The sequence below is a fragment of the Pleurodeles waltl genome, chromosome 10 (genome assembly GCF_031143425.1).
Source record: "Pleurodeles waltl isolate 20211129_DDA chromosome 10, aPleWal1.hap1.20221129, whole genome shotgun sequence".
Lineage (NCBI taxonomy): Eukaryota > Metazoa > Chordata > Amphibia > Caudata > Salamandridae > Pleurodeles > Pleurodeles waltl.
In genome coordinates, this window is record NC_090449.1 from 166,742,515 (window position 1) to 166,755,783 (window position 13,269).

Genomic DNA, 13,269 nt, shown 5'->3' on the forward strand with positions numbered 1-13,269 from the left:
CCATTTTCAAGAAGAACTAAACAGTCATGGAAACGTGTTGCAGTTGGTTCTCTTGCCTGAATACAACTTTGCAGGCACTTGAAATGCTGCAAAAGTGGGTTAACTTATAGTGTCTTGCAAAGGGAGGTACAGTAAACATCTATTTTATATACACTACTTCTAGCAAGAAACAAGTGTTTACCTTCGTGAGCATCTTCTACTGTTAAACAGGTACTCTATCTTATATTTCAAATGCTACAAAGAAGACACTTACATTTTATTTTTACAATTCAAGTTGTAGTTATTCAATTTTATTTAAATTGGTTACAGACCGAAAAGCAAGATACATTTATCCAAATGTATCTTTTGTAATATTAGATATTGGAAATGCATAGTTTTTCCTTGCATTTATCTGGTCGTGATGAACGAAAGACTATTTTTTAACTTGGTGTTTGAACGTTTAAAGATGCAATCGAAAAATATTTTAATAGCAGAACAGCTGATATTTGACTTTGTCAAGCTCATGAAAATTGCTAAGTCTAATCATATGTTTGATATGTTTCCTGAGAAATCAAATAAGAATGTCTAATATGACATAATTATGGCTTTATGATAACCTTTGCAGGACAAAATAATGCTGCTATGGATTGCAGCGGGGAACATGGCAGCCAACCGATCGAACCGGCCGGGATCTTTCAGAGCCCGGGCGGCGTAGAGTTTGGTCACCGGGGATCAAGAATCTGCCAGAATGTTCGCAGGACGGAGCGAACGTTGATAACATCGTTGGAATTTGGACTGAGGTGGCGCAGGACATAGAACGCAGTAGGTGCTTTCTGGTCAGAGTAAATTTTAGGGGCCTGGAGGCACTGTTAGAGGGATCTATAGACTTAGTGAAGGCAGGACTGGGCATTTGGATCTTGTGTATGACGATTGGTTGGGGGGGGCACATTATATGACGCCCACTCATCATTCCACACGGGCTTTCTTGCCCCCACTGTCTATTCAGGCTCGTGGTAAACAAATAAGAGCAACTGAGGGATACCAAAATACCTTGGTTGGGGGGCAGGCAAGAAGAGGCTCCCCAGTTGAGCTGCCGGGCGTGGACTCACAGGGCGCCATACAAAAAAAAAAAAGGGGCTGGTGCTGCTAGAAGGAGGCAGGGTCATAAAGGAAATGGTATGAATAACTCTTCCTCTGCTAGGCCTTTGAAATTGATTAGCAAGAACCAAGGGAAAACAGATATAACTCACTACCCCACCGACAAAGATCTCGCTCAGAGAGATTTTAAGACCCCGAAGCCTCCTCCCTTATCACATCCCTTCCTTAAGCTCCCTCTTGCTAAGGGTGAAAAGTTGACAAATAACTCCGGTTAGACGGGGAGCCCTACCAGTGGGATGTCGGATAAAAGAACTATTAAAGGAGCTACTGAGGGAATTACAGAAGGAAAGGGTGGGCTATCTCAAGAGGGTGACGAGACAGTACACACTGTACCAACAATGTATACTGGGGACGAACCAGTGCCTCAGCCTATAAGTCTGGAGCCCAAAACTGACATGAGGAGGCTTCTCCTATCACTAAAGGAAGATATAAGAGAGATTCGAGACGTCTGAGTGCAACCAGGAAAAAAATTAAGCAAACCTGTGTGACAATGGAATGTAAGATAAACATTTTAATTGAGAGAGTAGGAAATAAGGAGGTAGCTTGACAAACAAGTTTCCTCGAATAAACAAGAAATATTACAGTTAAGAATAGGTGAGAAGGCTATACAAGAGAAGCTTGAGTCTTTGGAAAATAATATGAGGCAAAATAATATTCAGCTGTTAAATGTTCCTGAACGTGAAGAGGGGAAGGACGTTAAGCGGTTTGTAGCAGCATTAATTAAAGTTGAGTCAATCCCAGTGGTGAGCAGTTTTATTCTGGAGGAAGATATTCAGAGAGTGCACCGGGATCCCTTTAAGAAGAATCCAGCCAGGAAAAATCCAAGAAAAATGTTGGTTAACTGTGGCTCCTATTCTATCAAGGAGACAATTTTGCTTGAGGCTCTTAAAGCGAATAGCTTTTGTAAGGGCGATTGGTCCTTTCGCATTAGATCAGATATCTCAAGGGTAACACAGGAAAGGCAGTGGCAGCTGGGAAAATATATGCAGGAGCTGAGGGCTATGGGGGTGAAGGTACAGCTCAGTTTCCCAGCAGTGCTTAGGATCATGTGGGAAAATAAGAGGCATAATATTAGAGATCCAAATGAAGTCTGCATCCTCTTGGAGCAAACGAAAGCAGGGCGCTAGTTATATATATATTTTTTCTTTTCTCTCCTCCTTTTGTTTTTAATGCTGCCCTGAGCCGAGTGGGCTCACCTGGGCTAATCCGAGGATTATCCCAATCAGAATAGGGAGGGTTCCCCGGGGAGGTATGGGGTTTGGGGCACCAGTGGGAGGTTGGTTTATAACAGGGTGTGGGAGCAGATAGGAAAAAACTATTTAAAAAAAAGTCCTCATAGTGTTTAACTTTCAATATAACTTTGTTAGGGATTCGAGGTACAGGATCCTTTAATTTATAGAATGGCCTCAAGTCAGTTGAAGATTTTAACTTGGAATGTGAATGGTCTTAGGGTCAGGGGACGTAGACAAAACATTTTTTAATATTTGAGGCTGCGAGAAGAAGAGGTAGGTGACCCACCTGACGTAAGAGGAATGGAGTAGTAACCTAAAGCTGTTACCATGGGTGGCTCATTGGGTTAGCACCAACCAGCCTTTCACAGTTAAAGGGGTTGTGATCTTGTTTAAAAAATCATTAAGAGTAAAGTTAGGTAGGGCCAGAGCAGACCCGAGAGGAGGGTGGTTGGTGGTGGAAGCTTAGGTATATGGATCTTGGCTGACATTTGCAGGTTATTATGGTCCAAATATAGATGATCCAGCCCCTCTTGAGGAGCTCTATAATCAGCTTTTAGATTCTAAATATCCGATTGTTATGGGGGGTGATTGTAATGTCCTTTTAGATCCAATTTGGGATAAATCAACCACGAGGAATACAACAAACACCCCCAAGACAAGGATCTGGGTCAGGCAGGCGAAGGGGGATCTGGACTTAGTAGATATCTGGAGATGGAAGGGTAGTATTGGATCAAGAATTACTTTTCATAACAAAAAGTATGGGCGTTATTCAAGGATTGACTTCTTTTTAGTGAGTAGGAGCGTATGTGAGAACGTGGTTGAGGTGAAACCTGTCCCTGAACATCTATCTGATAATTCGGCGGTGAGGCTCTATCTGTTCGTGATAAACCTTTGGTCAATGTAAGATGGACGGTAAATCAGGTCCTGTTCCTGGAGGAATGGGCCGTTGAGAAATTAAAACAGGATACTAAGACTTTTTTGGAGTTAAATTATGGGTCTACTACTATCCATAAAGTATGGGATGCCTATAAAGCTTATATAAGGGGTCAACTGATTAACATGGAATCTTATAGGCATAAAGCAAAAGAAAATGCAGATAAAATGTTTGGATATGGAGATACAGAAATTATAAGATGGGGCTCAGGGTCAAGCTGATCAGGTAACAGTGGATCTGGAGGATCAGATAAGGAGAGCCAAAGATGGCCTAGTTCTTTTTCTAGAGACAAGGATTAGAAGAAAATCGGAGAATAGTAGCTTTGCCCAATATGATAATGGAGAAGGGTGTGGCAAGCTTTTGGCTTGGAAGGCTAAAACAGAGCATACTAGAAGTAGAATTAAATCAATTTTGGATGAAGATACTGGCCTTATGTGTCACAGAGATGACAAAATAGAGTTTGCTTTTTCATCTTTTTTTCAAGATCTATATACGGAGGACTCTGTGACTACAAAGGAACAAATCAAAAGCTTTTTAGATAGATGTCAAGTCCCTTGTCTAGATGAAGATGAACTAAATAATTTGGGTTCCCAGATAGATATAAGAGAACTAAATGAAGCCATCAAGGGAAAAGCCACAGGGCCTGATAGCCTTCCCAATGAATTGTATGTATTACTTGAGGACGAACTGGCTCCTTTTCTACTGGAGTTATTTATTTACATTTTTATTGAAGGTGGAGATTTTCCCAATTCTTGGGATGAGGCAACTATAACTTTGATTTTGAAGCCAGACAAAAATCCATTAAATTGTAATTCTTATAGACCAATTTAATTATTAAACTCGGACTATAAGATTTCTACACATATATTATCTAAAAGGCGGAGACAGTGGTTGCCTCGCTGGTTCACCAGGACCAAAAAGGGTTTATTAAATGTCGACAACTTTTTGAATTAATGCAAGAGTTATTTGGGGCTATCAATATGGCTACTCAGGAACATTTACCATTGGTGGTGCTTGCTTTTGACGCCGCCAAGGCTTTCGACCAGGTAAATTGGTATTTTCTGTACACGGTTCTCGATTGGTACAAACTTGGGGAAATTTTTACTAGGGCAATAAGGTCTCTATATAGGAATCCCATAGCTAATGTGCTGGTTAATGGTAAGCCTTCCCACCAAGTCCGTATTTAACGAGGGACTTGTCAAGGCTGCGCACTTTCCCTATTGCATTTTGATCTCTATATCAAGCCTCTTGCGAGTATGATCAGACAAGATGCAACCATTTTACCTTTCCATTACAGGGGGCGGGAGAAGAAAGTTGCTCTCTATGCAAATGATCTAATGATATTTACCAGGGATTTCGATGTTTCTTTACCAAGTATTTTATTAACGTTAAAGGCATTCAGGAAGTTATCTGGGTACTCAGTAAACAAACAAAAAACTGAGATAATGTGTTGGCCTATTATTCACAGTAGTCCTTGGATAAAGAAGGAAATAAAGTATTTGGGGGTACAGGTTAAGGCAAATTTGGATAAAATCCCTTGGGCTAATTTTAACAAAGTAATGGTTGCAACTAGGAAACTTTTAAGGGTATGGGCTGGACTTCCCTTTCCCTTATTGGGAGTTCGAATATCTTGAAGATGGTTATCTTACCTAAATTCACGTTTCTTTTTAATGCGATCCCCCTAGAATTAAAAAAGGATTGGTTTCAAAAACTACAGAGAGAATTAACCTCTTTTGTATGGTCATCAAAAGGGGCCCGTATTGCATGGGGAAAATTGTGTACGAGGAAAAGAAATGGGGGACTAGCGAGCCCTGATCTGTGTAACTATTATTTAGCTTTCCAGGTTAAAAATGTGAGAAGTCTACTAAGTGAGAGTCTCTCCTTTACCCCAATGTTTAGGGCTATGATCAGTTATCTCCAAGAAGCCGGGGAGTATTTCTTGTTTAAATCTGGTCACCCGAAGTTTTTTAAGAAGATAAGGTTGAAGTGTCTAAGGGCGGCATGTAAAGTATGGCTTTAAGTTCAGAAATTAATTGGAATATCGTACTACAGCAGATTGGCCCCAGTTTGGGGCTCACAAGGTACCCCGGAATTTTTGAAGGATAAGTTATCTATTTCCTTAAAGAAGAGCGGGTTGGAGAAATGGGGCCAGTACCTGGTGGCTAATGTTTTGGTACCCGGCCAGTACTTAATGATAGGGTAGGAGGTGCCCTCTTGAGATTCAAGTATTATCAACTGGCAAGTTGGGCTAGTAAGCTACCAAAGGAAGGGTGTGGCCAAATAGAGCATGTGTGGGAGGAGAGATTAACACAAAGAGGTTTTATTCTCAAGGAGATCGCTTTATGGTGCTAGATGCTGATCGAAGCAAGAGAGGAATCCCCCCTTTACCCGAGAAGAAGTGGGGAAAGGATTTTTGCGACCTGGATGTTATTTCTCTCTGGCAAGCATCCATGAAGATGTTGTGGGACGTGGTGAAATCTGCATACCTAAAGAAACATCATTTATTCACCTTGTACAGGGTGTACTGGACGCCAAACAAGTTGTCTGCTCTTAAGGGGGGCCAAGAAGATATGCCCTTGCTGTAGTGAGGAAAGAGCAGATGACATTCATATGTTTTGGCAGGGCCCAATGATAAGTCGGTTCTGGCAAGATTTGGGTAAAGAAATTAAGCATGTAATAAGTGCGGGTGTTGAGGTTTGTCTGCCACGGATAATATTTGGGGTGATATGTGAAGATACATTGATCCAAAAGGAACTACCCCCCCCCAGAAAAGGCATTATTATTTCTGTTAATTCTCTTAGCACATCGTGAGATTTGTTTAAAATGGATTTCCTCCTTGGCTCCCCACAGTACAAGAAAGGAAGAACTCAGTTACGAACATGTGTCGCCTAGAACAGGGTTTTTCATCTAAGAGGAGAGATAGATTTTGGGTGCATTGGGCAAAGAGATAGGAGATGTTTGTATGTAGGTTTGTCCGATGATTAAGAGTAGTATAACTCCCCTCTTGAGTCAAATCAATCAATCAATCAAAAAATGTATAGAGCGCGCTACTCACCCGTGAGGGTCTCAAGGCGCTGGGGAGGGGCAGGGAGGGTCACTGATCGAACAACCATGTCTTGCGGTTCTTTCTGAAGACCAGGAGGGCTTTGGTTTTGCAAAGGTCGGAGGGGAGGGAGTTCCAGGTTTTGGGGGCAAGGTAGGAGAAGAACCTGCCTCCTGTGGTGGTGCGTTGGATGCGGGTGACTGTGGCTAGGGTGAGATCAGCTGATCGGAGGTTGCGTGTGGGAGTGTGGAAGTTGACTCTTTCGTTGAGGTAGGTTGGGCCGGTGTTGTGGAGGGATTTGTGTGCGTGGATGAGGATCTTGAATGTGATTCTCTTGTCTATGGGGAGCCAGTGAAGGGTTTTGAGGTGTGGTGAGTTTCGTTCGTGGCAGGGGAGGCCAAGGACAAGGTGTGCGGCTGTGTTCTGGAATCTCTGGAGTTTGCGTTTGAGTTTGAGTGTGGTGCCGGCGTAGAGGGCATTACCGTAGTTCAGTCTGCTGTTGATGAGAGCGTGGGTGACTGTCTTTCTGGTTTCTGGGGGAATCCATTTGAAGGATTTTTTTTTTTAGAGTGCGGAGTGTGTGGAAGCAGGAGGAGGTTAGAGCATTGATTTGCTGTGTCATGGAGAGGGAGGGGTCAAGGATGATGCCGAGGTTGCGTGCGTGGTTTGCAGGTGTGGGCCTAGGGTGGTGGCCCACCAGGAGTCGTCCCATGTGGTTTTGTTGGGGCCGAAGATGATGATCTCGGTTTTATTTCAGTTGAGCTTGAGGTGGTTAGTGGTCATCCAGTTGGCGGTGTCGAGGAGAGTGGCGTGTAGGTTGGTTTTGGCGGTGGTAGGGGTGCGGGTGAGGGAGAGGATGAATTGGGTGTCATCTGCATAGGAGAGGATAGTGATTCCGTGTGCTCGGAGGATGTTGGCTAGGGTGATAATGTAGATGTTGAAGAGTGTGGGGCTGAGAGAGGACCCTTGGGGGACTCTGCAGGTGATCTTGGTAGTGTTGGAGTGGAAGGGTGGAAGGCGGACTCTCTGGGTCCGGTCGGTGAGGAAGGAGGTGAGCCAGTCTAAGGCTTTGTGGCGAATTCCTATGTTGTGGAGGCGTGTGCGGAGTGTGTGGTGGCAGACGGTGTCAAAGGCTGCGGAGAGGTCTAGGAGGATGAGTGCGACGGTCTCGCCTTTGTCGACTTTGGTCCTGATGTCGTCAGTGCAATTGATGAGGGCAGTTTCCGTGCTGTGGTTTTTGCGAAACCCGGATTGTGAGGGGTCAAGAGTGTTGACTGCTTCGAGGAAGAGGGATAGGCGGGCGTTGACTAATTTCTCTGCAACCTTGGCGGGGAAAGGGAGGAGGGAGATGGGGCGGTAGTTGGAGAGGATCTCCGGGTCGGCTTGTTTTTTTTTTTTAAGAGAGCAGTGATTTCCGCGTGCTTCCAGAGATCTGGGTAGGTGGCGGAGTTGAAAGAGGAGTTGATTATGTTGTAGAGTGTGGGGGCGATGGTTGGGCTAGCTTTGTTGTGGATGCGGTGTGGGCAGGGGTCGGAGGGGGAGCCGGAGTGGATGGAGTTTATGGTTTTTTCGGCTTCTTCGTATGTGGTGGGGGTCCATGTGGAGAGTGTGGTGGGGGGGTCATGAGTGGGGGTTGGGTTGGGTGAGTGAGGGGTGTGTGCGGTGTGTGTGTGTGGTATGAAGCTGTTGTGGATGTCCAGGATTTTGTGGAGGAAGTGGTTGGAAAGGGTCACATAGGGGCTGTGTGTGTGTTTGGGGTCTATGATGCTGGCTTTGGGTTTGGCAAGTTCATTGATGATGGTGAAGAGTTCTTTGCTGTTTTGAGGGTTGTTGTTGAGGCGTGACTTGTAGTGATCTCTTTTGGCGGTACGTATGAGTTGGTGATGGGTGCGAATGATGGTTTGAGGGTGGAGAAGTTGGTTGTGGAAGGTTCTAGTCGCCATACTTTCTCAGCTTGGCGGCATTTGCGCTTGGAGTCTTGGAGTTCAGGGGTGAACCATGGGGCGTTCTTGATGTTGCGGGTGGCGATGTGTTCTCTGAGGGGGGCTAGTGTGTCTGCGCAGGTAGTGATCCATTTGGAGAGGTTGTGTGCTCCTGTGTTGGGGTCGCTGGTGGGGGTGGGAGGGGCGGGGTTATGGGCCAGTTGGGAGTTTAGTCGTTCTTTGGGGATCTTGTCCCACATGCAGTAGGGTGTGGTGTGTTGATGGTAGTGTGTGGGGGGTTTGGTGAAGGAGAAGTGGACGCAGTGGTGGTCAGTCCAGAGGAGTTCGGTGGTGTGGGTGTAGGCTATGCGTTGGCTTGCGATGAAAATTGCGTAGAGCGTGTGACCTGTGATGCTGTCGGCGATGGTGTCGCAGAAGGTGGGGCGTGGTCCGGGTGGTCTGTAGATCAGTGTACCTCTGAGGGTGGAGTTGTTAATGTGGATGAGGAAGTGCATGTGTTCAGTGTTGTCGATAGTGTCTTGGGAGCTGGTGGTGACTTTGATGGTGTCTCTGTGTAGGATGCGATGCCACCACCTGGCCTGTTGGGGCGGTCTTTGTGTTGGAGTTTGTATCCCTTGGGGGTGGCTATGGCTATGTCGGGTTCTGAGGAGGGGTTGGTCCAGGTTTCCATGAGGAAGGCGATGTCAGGTGAGTGTGATGTGATGAGGTCCCAGAGTTCTATGGCATGTTTGTGAAGGGAGCAGATGTTGAGGAGCAGGCAGTTGAGGTGGTTGTTGTTGCGGGGTGTGTTCTGGTTGTGGGCTGGTGTGCTGCGGGGTTGGTTGGTGGGGGCAGGGTGGGTGAAACTTGTGTTGGGGGGTTGTGTTTGTTGAAGGTGGGGTCGCTATGGTTGGTGTGTGGTGTGAGGGATGAGGAGCAGGAGAAGTGACAGGTGTGGCAGGTGAAAGGGCCATGAGCGTGTGTGGGGCTAGATGGGGTGCATGTGGGGCGGGGGCCTGGGTTGAGAGAGTGGAGGGTGAGGGGGGAGTAGGTGTGTCTGAGGGGGCCAGGGGGACTGGCGCTGGGTGCGCAGACGGGCTTGCCTTTGGTGAACCTTCGGAGCGCCACGGCTGCCATAAGAGGAACGGGAGGGGAGGGTGGGAGTGGCAGCTGGGAGGAGGGAGGGCTTAACGAATGAGAGGGCTGGGGGGTGGGGCCGCAGGGGACGCAGCGGCGGGAAAATAAGGCACAGAGGATGGTGAGAACGAGGGGGAAGGCGGGAGGGGACGCAGGGGACGCAGCGGCGGGAAAATAAGGCACAGAGGACGGTGAGAACGAGGGGGGAGGCGGGAGGGACCGCAGGGGACGACTTCAGAGGAATGGAGGTGCTGGTTATGATCTCCTGTAGAGCGGCTTGGGAGTAGAGGAAGGGGCTCTATTCTAACCCTGTTTATCAGAGGGGGATGATTTGAGAAACGGCCTCGTCCCATTGTTAGCCGAATGGAAAGCACTATGAGGACAAAAAAAATATAGATAATGCTGCTATTTAAATGCTGTTTGTTATCCTTGCCCTATGCTTTTATAGTCATCTTTGAGGGTTGCCCGGGTTAGCTGAGAAGGTTGTTAGTATATTATTAGGGGCACATTTCACCTTATAATTTTTTTTTTTTAAAAGCACTTCAACGTGGTCAATTTACAGCACAGTTTTCACATAAATGGACTTATGCACCATTGTTCTTTTTTAAAATCGTGTTCCTTTCCATTAAGTTCCGAAACTCTTGATGGGACAGGGTGTAAAAATCTAATGTTATATAAACCTCACAATCATATGTGATAATACTAGTGCTAAGCAAATCTTACAGGCTCATGCAGTAATGCTACTGATTACCTGCACAGAGCTTAAAGGACGGACAGCAGAGAGGTGACCGATCTTACATATTATGGTTCCAAACAGGAGTGCTGTCGCCGACATCTTGTTCAAAATATAAGATGAAAGGGCTTTCCAAAAGTCAGGAACAACAGCCTTTTCACAAGTAGGTACCAAGCAACCAAAATCCCTAATAAGGCTCCGGAATTCTATGTGACGTATCCATCATTTATCAGCTTTAAATATAGTTCTGAATTATAATTTTGAAATGCAAAACTTCTGTATGTTCCATAAGCTTGTCATTTTCTTGAAAATACTGACATTTCATTGTGAAATATAAACATATTTTAGATCAGTCACTCTGCCACCTTCTGCTACTGCTTCTGAAAAAACAGTATTTGTGGGAATGCCATATTATGAAATGAATAACGCAATTATGTCAGGCACACGGACAGCACGTTTAGAATGGGCTACTGTGCAGGAACTGACCTAATTTTGCCAAACAAACCCCTACGTCAAGGATGGACCGACATTATCCTGGTGACAGGCATAATGTCCCCAAGCGTGCTCCCCGTCTAACGAATGAGTGATGAGTATCCTGTATCTACGTTGTGCAATAGTAGACACGTTACCGCCTTTAACTACACACATTCGGCAAGTATAATATGCAACTCACCTTCCGGGAGTGAAAGGCACATGAACAGCTCCATAACCTCGGACAACATCATTCCCAAACAGATCTGGTCCATACACACTCACGACAATTTGAGGCCCTAAGAAAGACAGAATACAGATATTAAGCCTGGAGCACATGGGAAGATTGAAAGAACTGCAGAAAGAAACAAAACAAACTCTCCTTCTTACAATGAGATAACACAGTGCTTTGAACAAGCCACTTCAGGGGAATTACTATTGTTCACTGGAGGTAAAAATGAAACACAGGAAATAACCATGAATGCCACAGCTGAACAATGAAATATTGCCACTGAAGGACCAATTAGCACAGAACTAAGCAGCAGGTTTTTTACATGTGTGCAAGGACTTTCTGGAAACACGTTGAAAAATGGCTTAAATGAAATAAGCATTCACAATAGATAGTAGAGTGTCGTTTGGGTAAGTTTATCAATATGAAAGAGTGATGTAACACATACCATCCCTTTCCTTGGATTGGGCCAGGGAATATTGAAGGGTCGCAATTTTGTGACCAGAATACTGAGGGACAAAATATTGAAGAAGTAAGTGCACAGAGACAGGTATGGATTTACTATTCTTAACCACACATCTACATACCTTGAAGATACATATATATCACCAAGGAACATATATGTTGGGTCTGGTATAGAAATTCTACATAAGCTTACCTTTCAAATGTTTGTCCCTCTTTATTCTGGTCATGATAGTGTGACCCTGTTACATTCTGTTTTCGATATTCCCGACACATACTGTGATTTTAAAAAGCGCTAACTTATTAACTGGACACAACAGCCAATTTCATAAAGTAGTTTTTGATTGGCTCAGTAGTTATCAACAGAATACATTTAGAAAAGGATAATTTAATGCTGACATACTCCAACATAACCATAAACAATGTCTTCCATTTTGAATTCCAGTTCGTAAATGCCACCATGCATTCGATACTGCAGCTTCGGGAACTTTAAGCACTTGTAGGCTGTGTCTCCCACACCAACTAAATTTCCTATCAGTAGTTCACTTCATCAGTAGATAGAAGCAGCAAGCTCAAATTATTATCAGAGCACAACACTAAATCAAGATGTACCTCTATAGAACATAAGAGCACCCTTCCTATTCTTGCAATTCTTATACTTGTAATTTTGTGTCAACGCCTTGCTCACATGTGTATTTTCATATCGCTCTAATCAGAACGCGGGCTTTCTTTCATCCCAATTTTTTGTTTCCTCCAGTTTGGTGACCACCCAGTACCTGAGCTTAAAAATGCCGCCCTCCAGACCCCACAAAGATCTTTAATGCCCACAACTATTAGGCTCATCAAGTTTCTCCCATGTTTCCTGCCAAGGAAAAATCATGAAGAATGTCACCTACTTTCCAGTTCAGGGCCGACTCCTATGTGCAACCTTTCCATTTCTTTAGGCCTAATCCCAGAATTTCGTAGAAAGCTCTGGTAACCTCATTACTAAAAAAAAAAAACGTTCTGCAGATCCTGCCATTTTACACAACTACAGGCCCATTTCTCTTCTGCCTTCTACTGCCAATGTAGTTGAGGGCTTAATTAACATCCACCTGTCTTCCTACTGTGAACCCTGCTTACATTTTGACTTCCATGCACCTGGCTTCAGGCCAGTGTACAGGACCAAACAGTTCTAGCAGCAGTTTCTAATGAACTCCATATGTTCTTGGACAGAGGAATCTCTGCAGGACTCATCCTGCTCCATCTCCCTGCGGCTTTTGACACAGTCTTCAATCGCATCCTTTCGCACTGGTTGGGTTTGACTGGGGTGTGAGGCTGTGCTTGGACTGGCTCAGATCTCTGCTTCAAAATTGGCTCAAAGCAGTTTTGCTCTTTGCTTTCAACATCCTGATTTGTTTTTCAACTTCTATAGTTCTTTTGTTTTCATTATCCATTCTTTAGCTTCTGATTTTTTTTTTTTGCCAATGCCAATGGCACCCGAATAAGTCACCTCCAATATTTCGTAATTTGCACACAAAAAAAAAAATCGTGATATCGGCATCTTTGTAAAAAGGAGAACGAGTACATCTTGTGGCCAGGAATGGAAAGGTTTTTCAACATTACTCTTTGTGAACATAATAACATTTAGTTTGTTGTTTGTGTACGGTGCTGATGAAATATGGCCCGCTTCTTTCTCAGTGCCTCCCTCATCTTGGTACACAAAGCGGGAAATCAAAAAGAGCACAAATAATTGGATAACGTCTATCAGTTCGCCTCAGTTCTTAATTTGAGCCAATGGTTTCCCGTGGAGGGCACCGGCACTTATTTTTGGGGCCAGCACTTTTCTTTCTGCATCAGGTATTTACTGCAAGCAAGACATGAGCTTTGGGCACCGGCATGTTTTTATTTACAAATGAAGCACAGGTGCGTCTTATCCCTCTCTGATGCAGCAAGACAAAACGTTTCACATATCACGAAGATAAATACC

At 44.6% G+C, this 13,269-nt stretch overlaps 1 protein-coding gene across 3 annotated transcripts in view; it reads right to left on the reverse strand.

Moving 5' to 3' along the window:
* Positions 1–13,269, reverse strand: part of B9D1 (B9 domain containing 1) — a 409,768-nt gene that overhangs the window by 327,633 nt on the left and 68,866 nt on the right. For all 3 annotated transcript variants that reach the window (XM_069210124.1, XM_069210126.1, XM_069210125.1), the window contains exon 4: positions 10,812–10,908. In XM_069210124.1, coding sequence (XP_069066225.1) covers positions 10,812–10,908 — 97 coding nt within the window. The remainder of the gene's footprint in view (positions 1–10,811; positions 10,909–13,269) is intronic.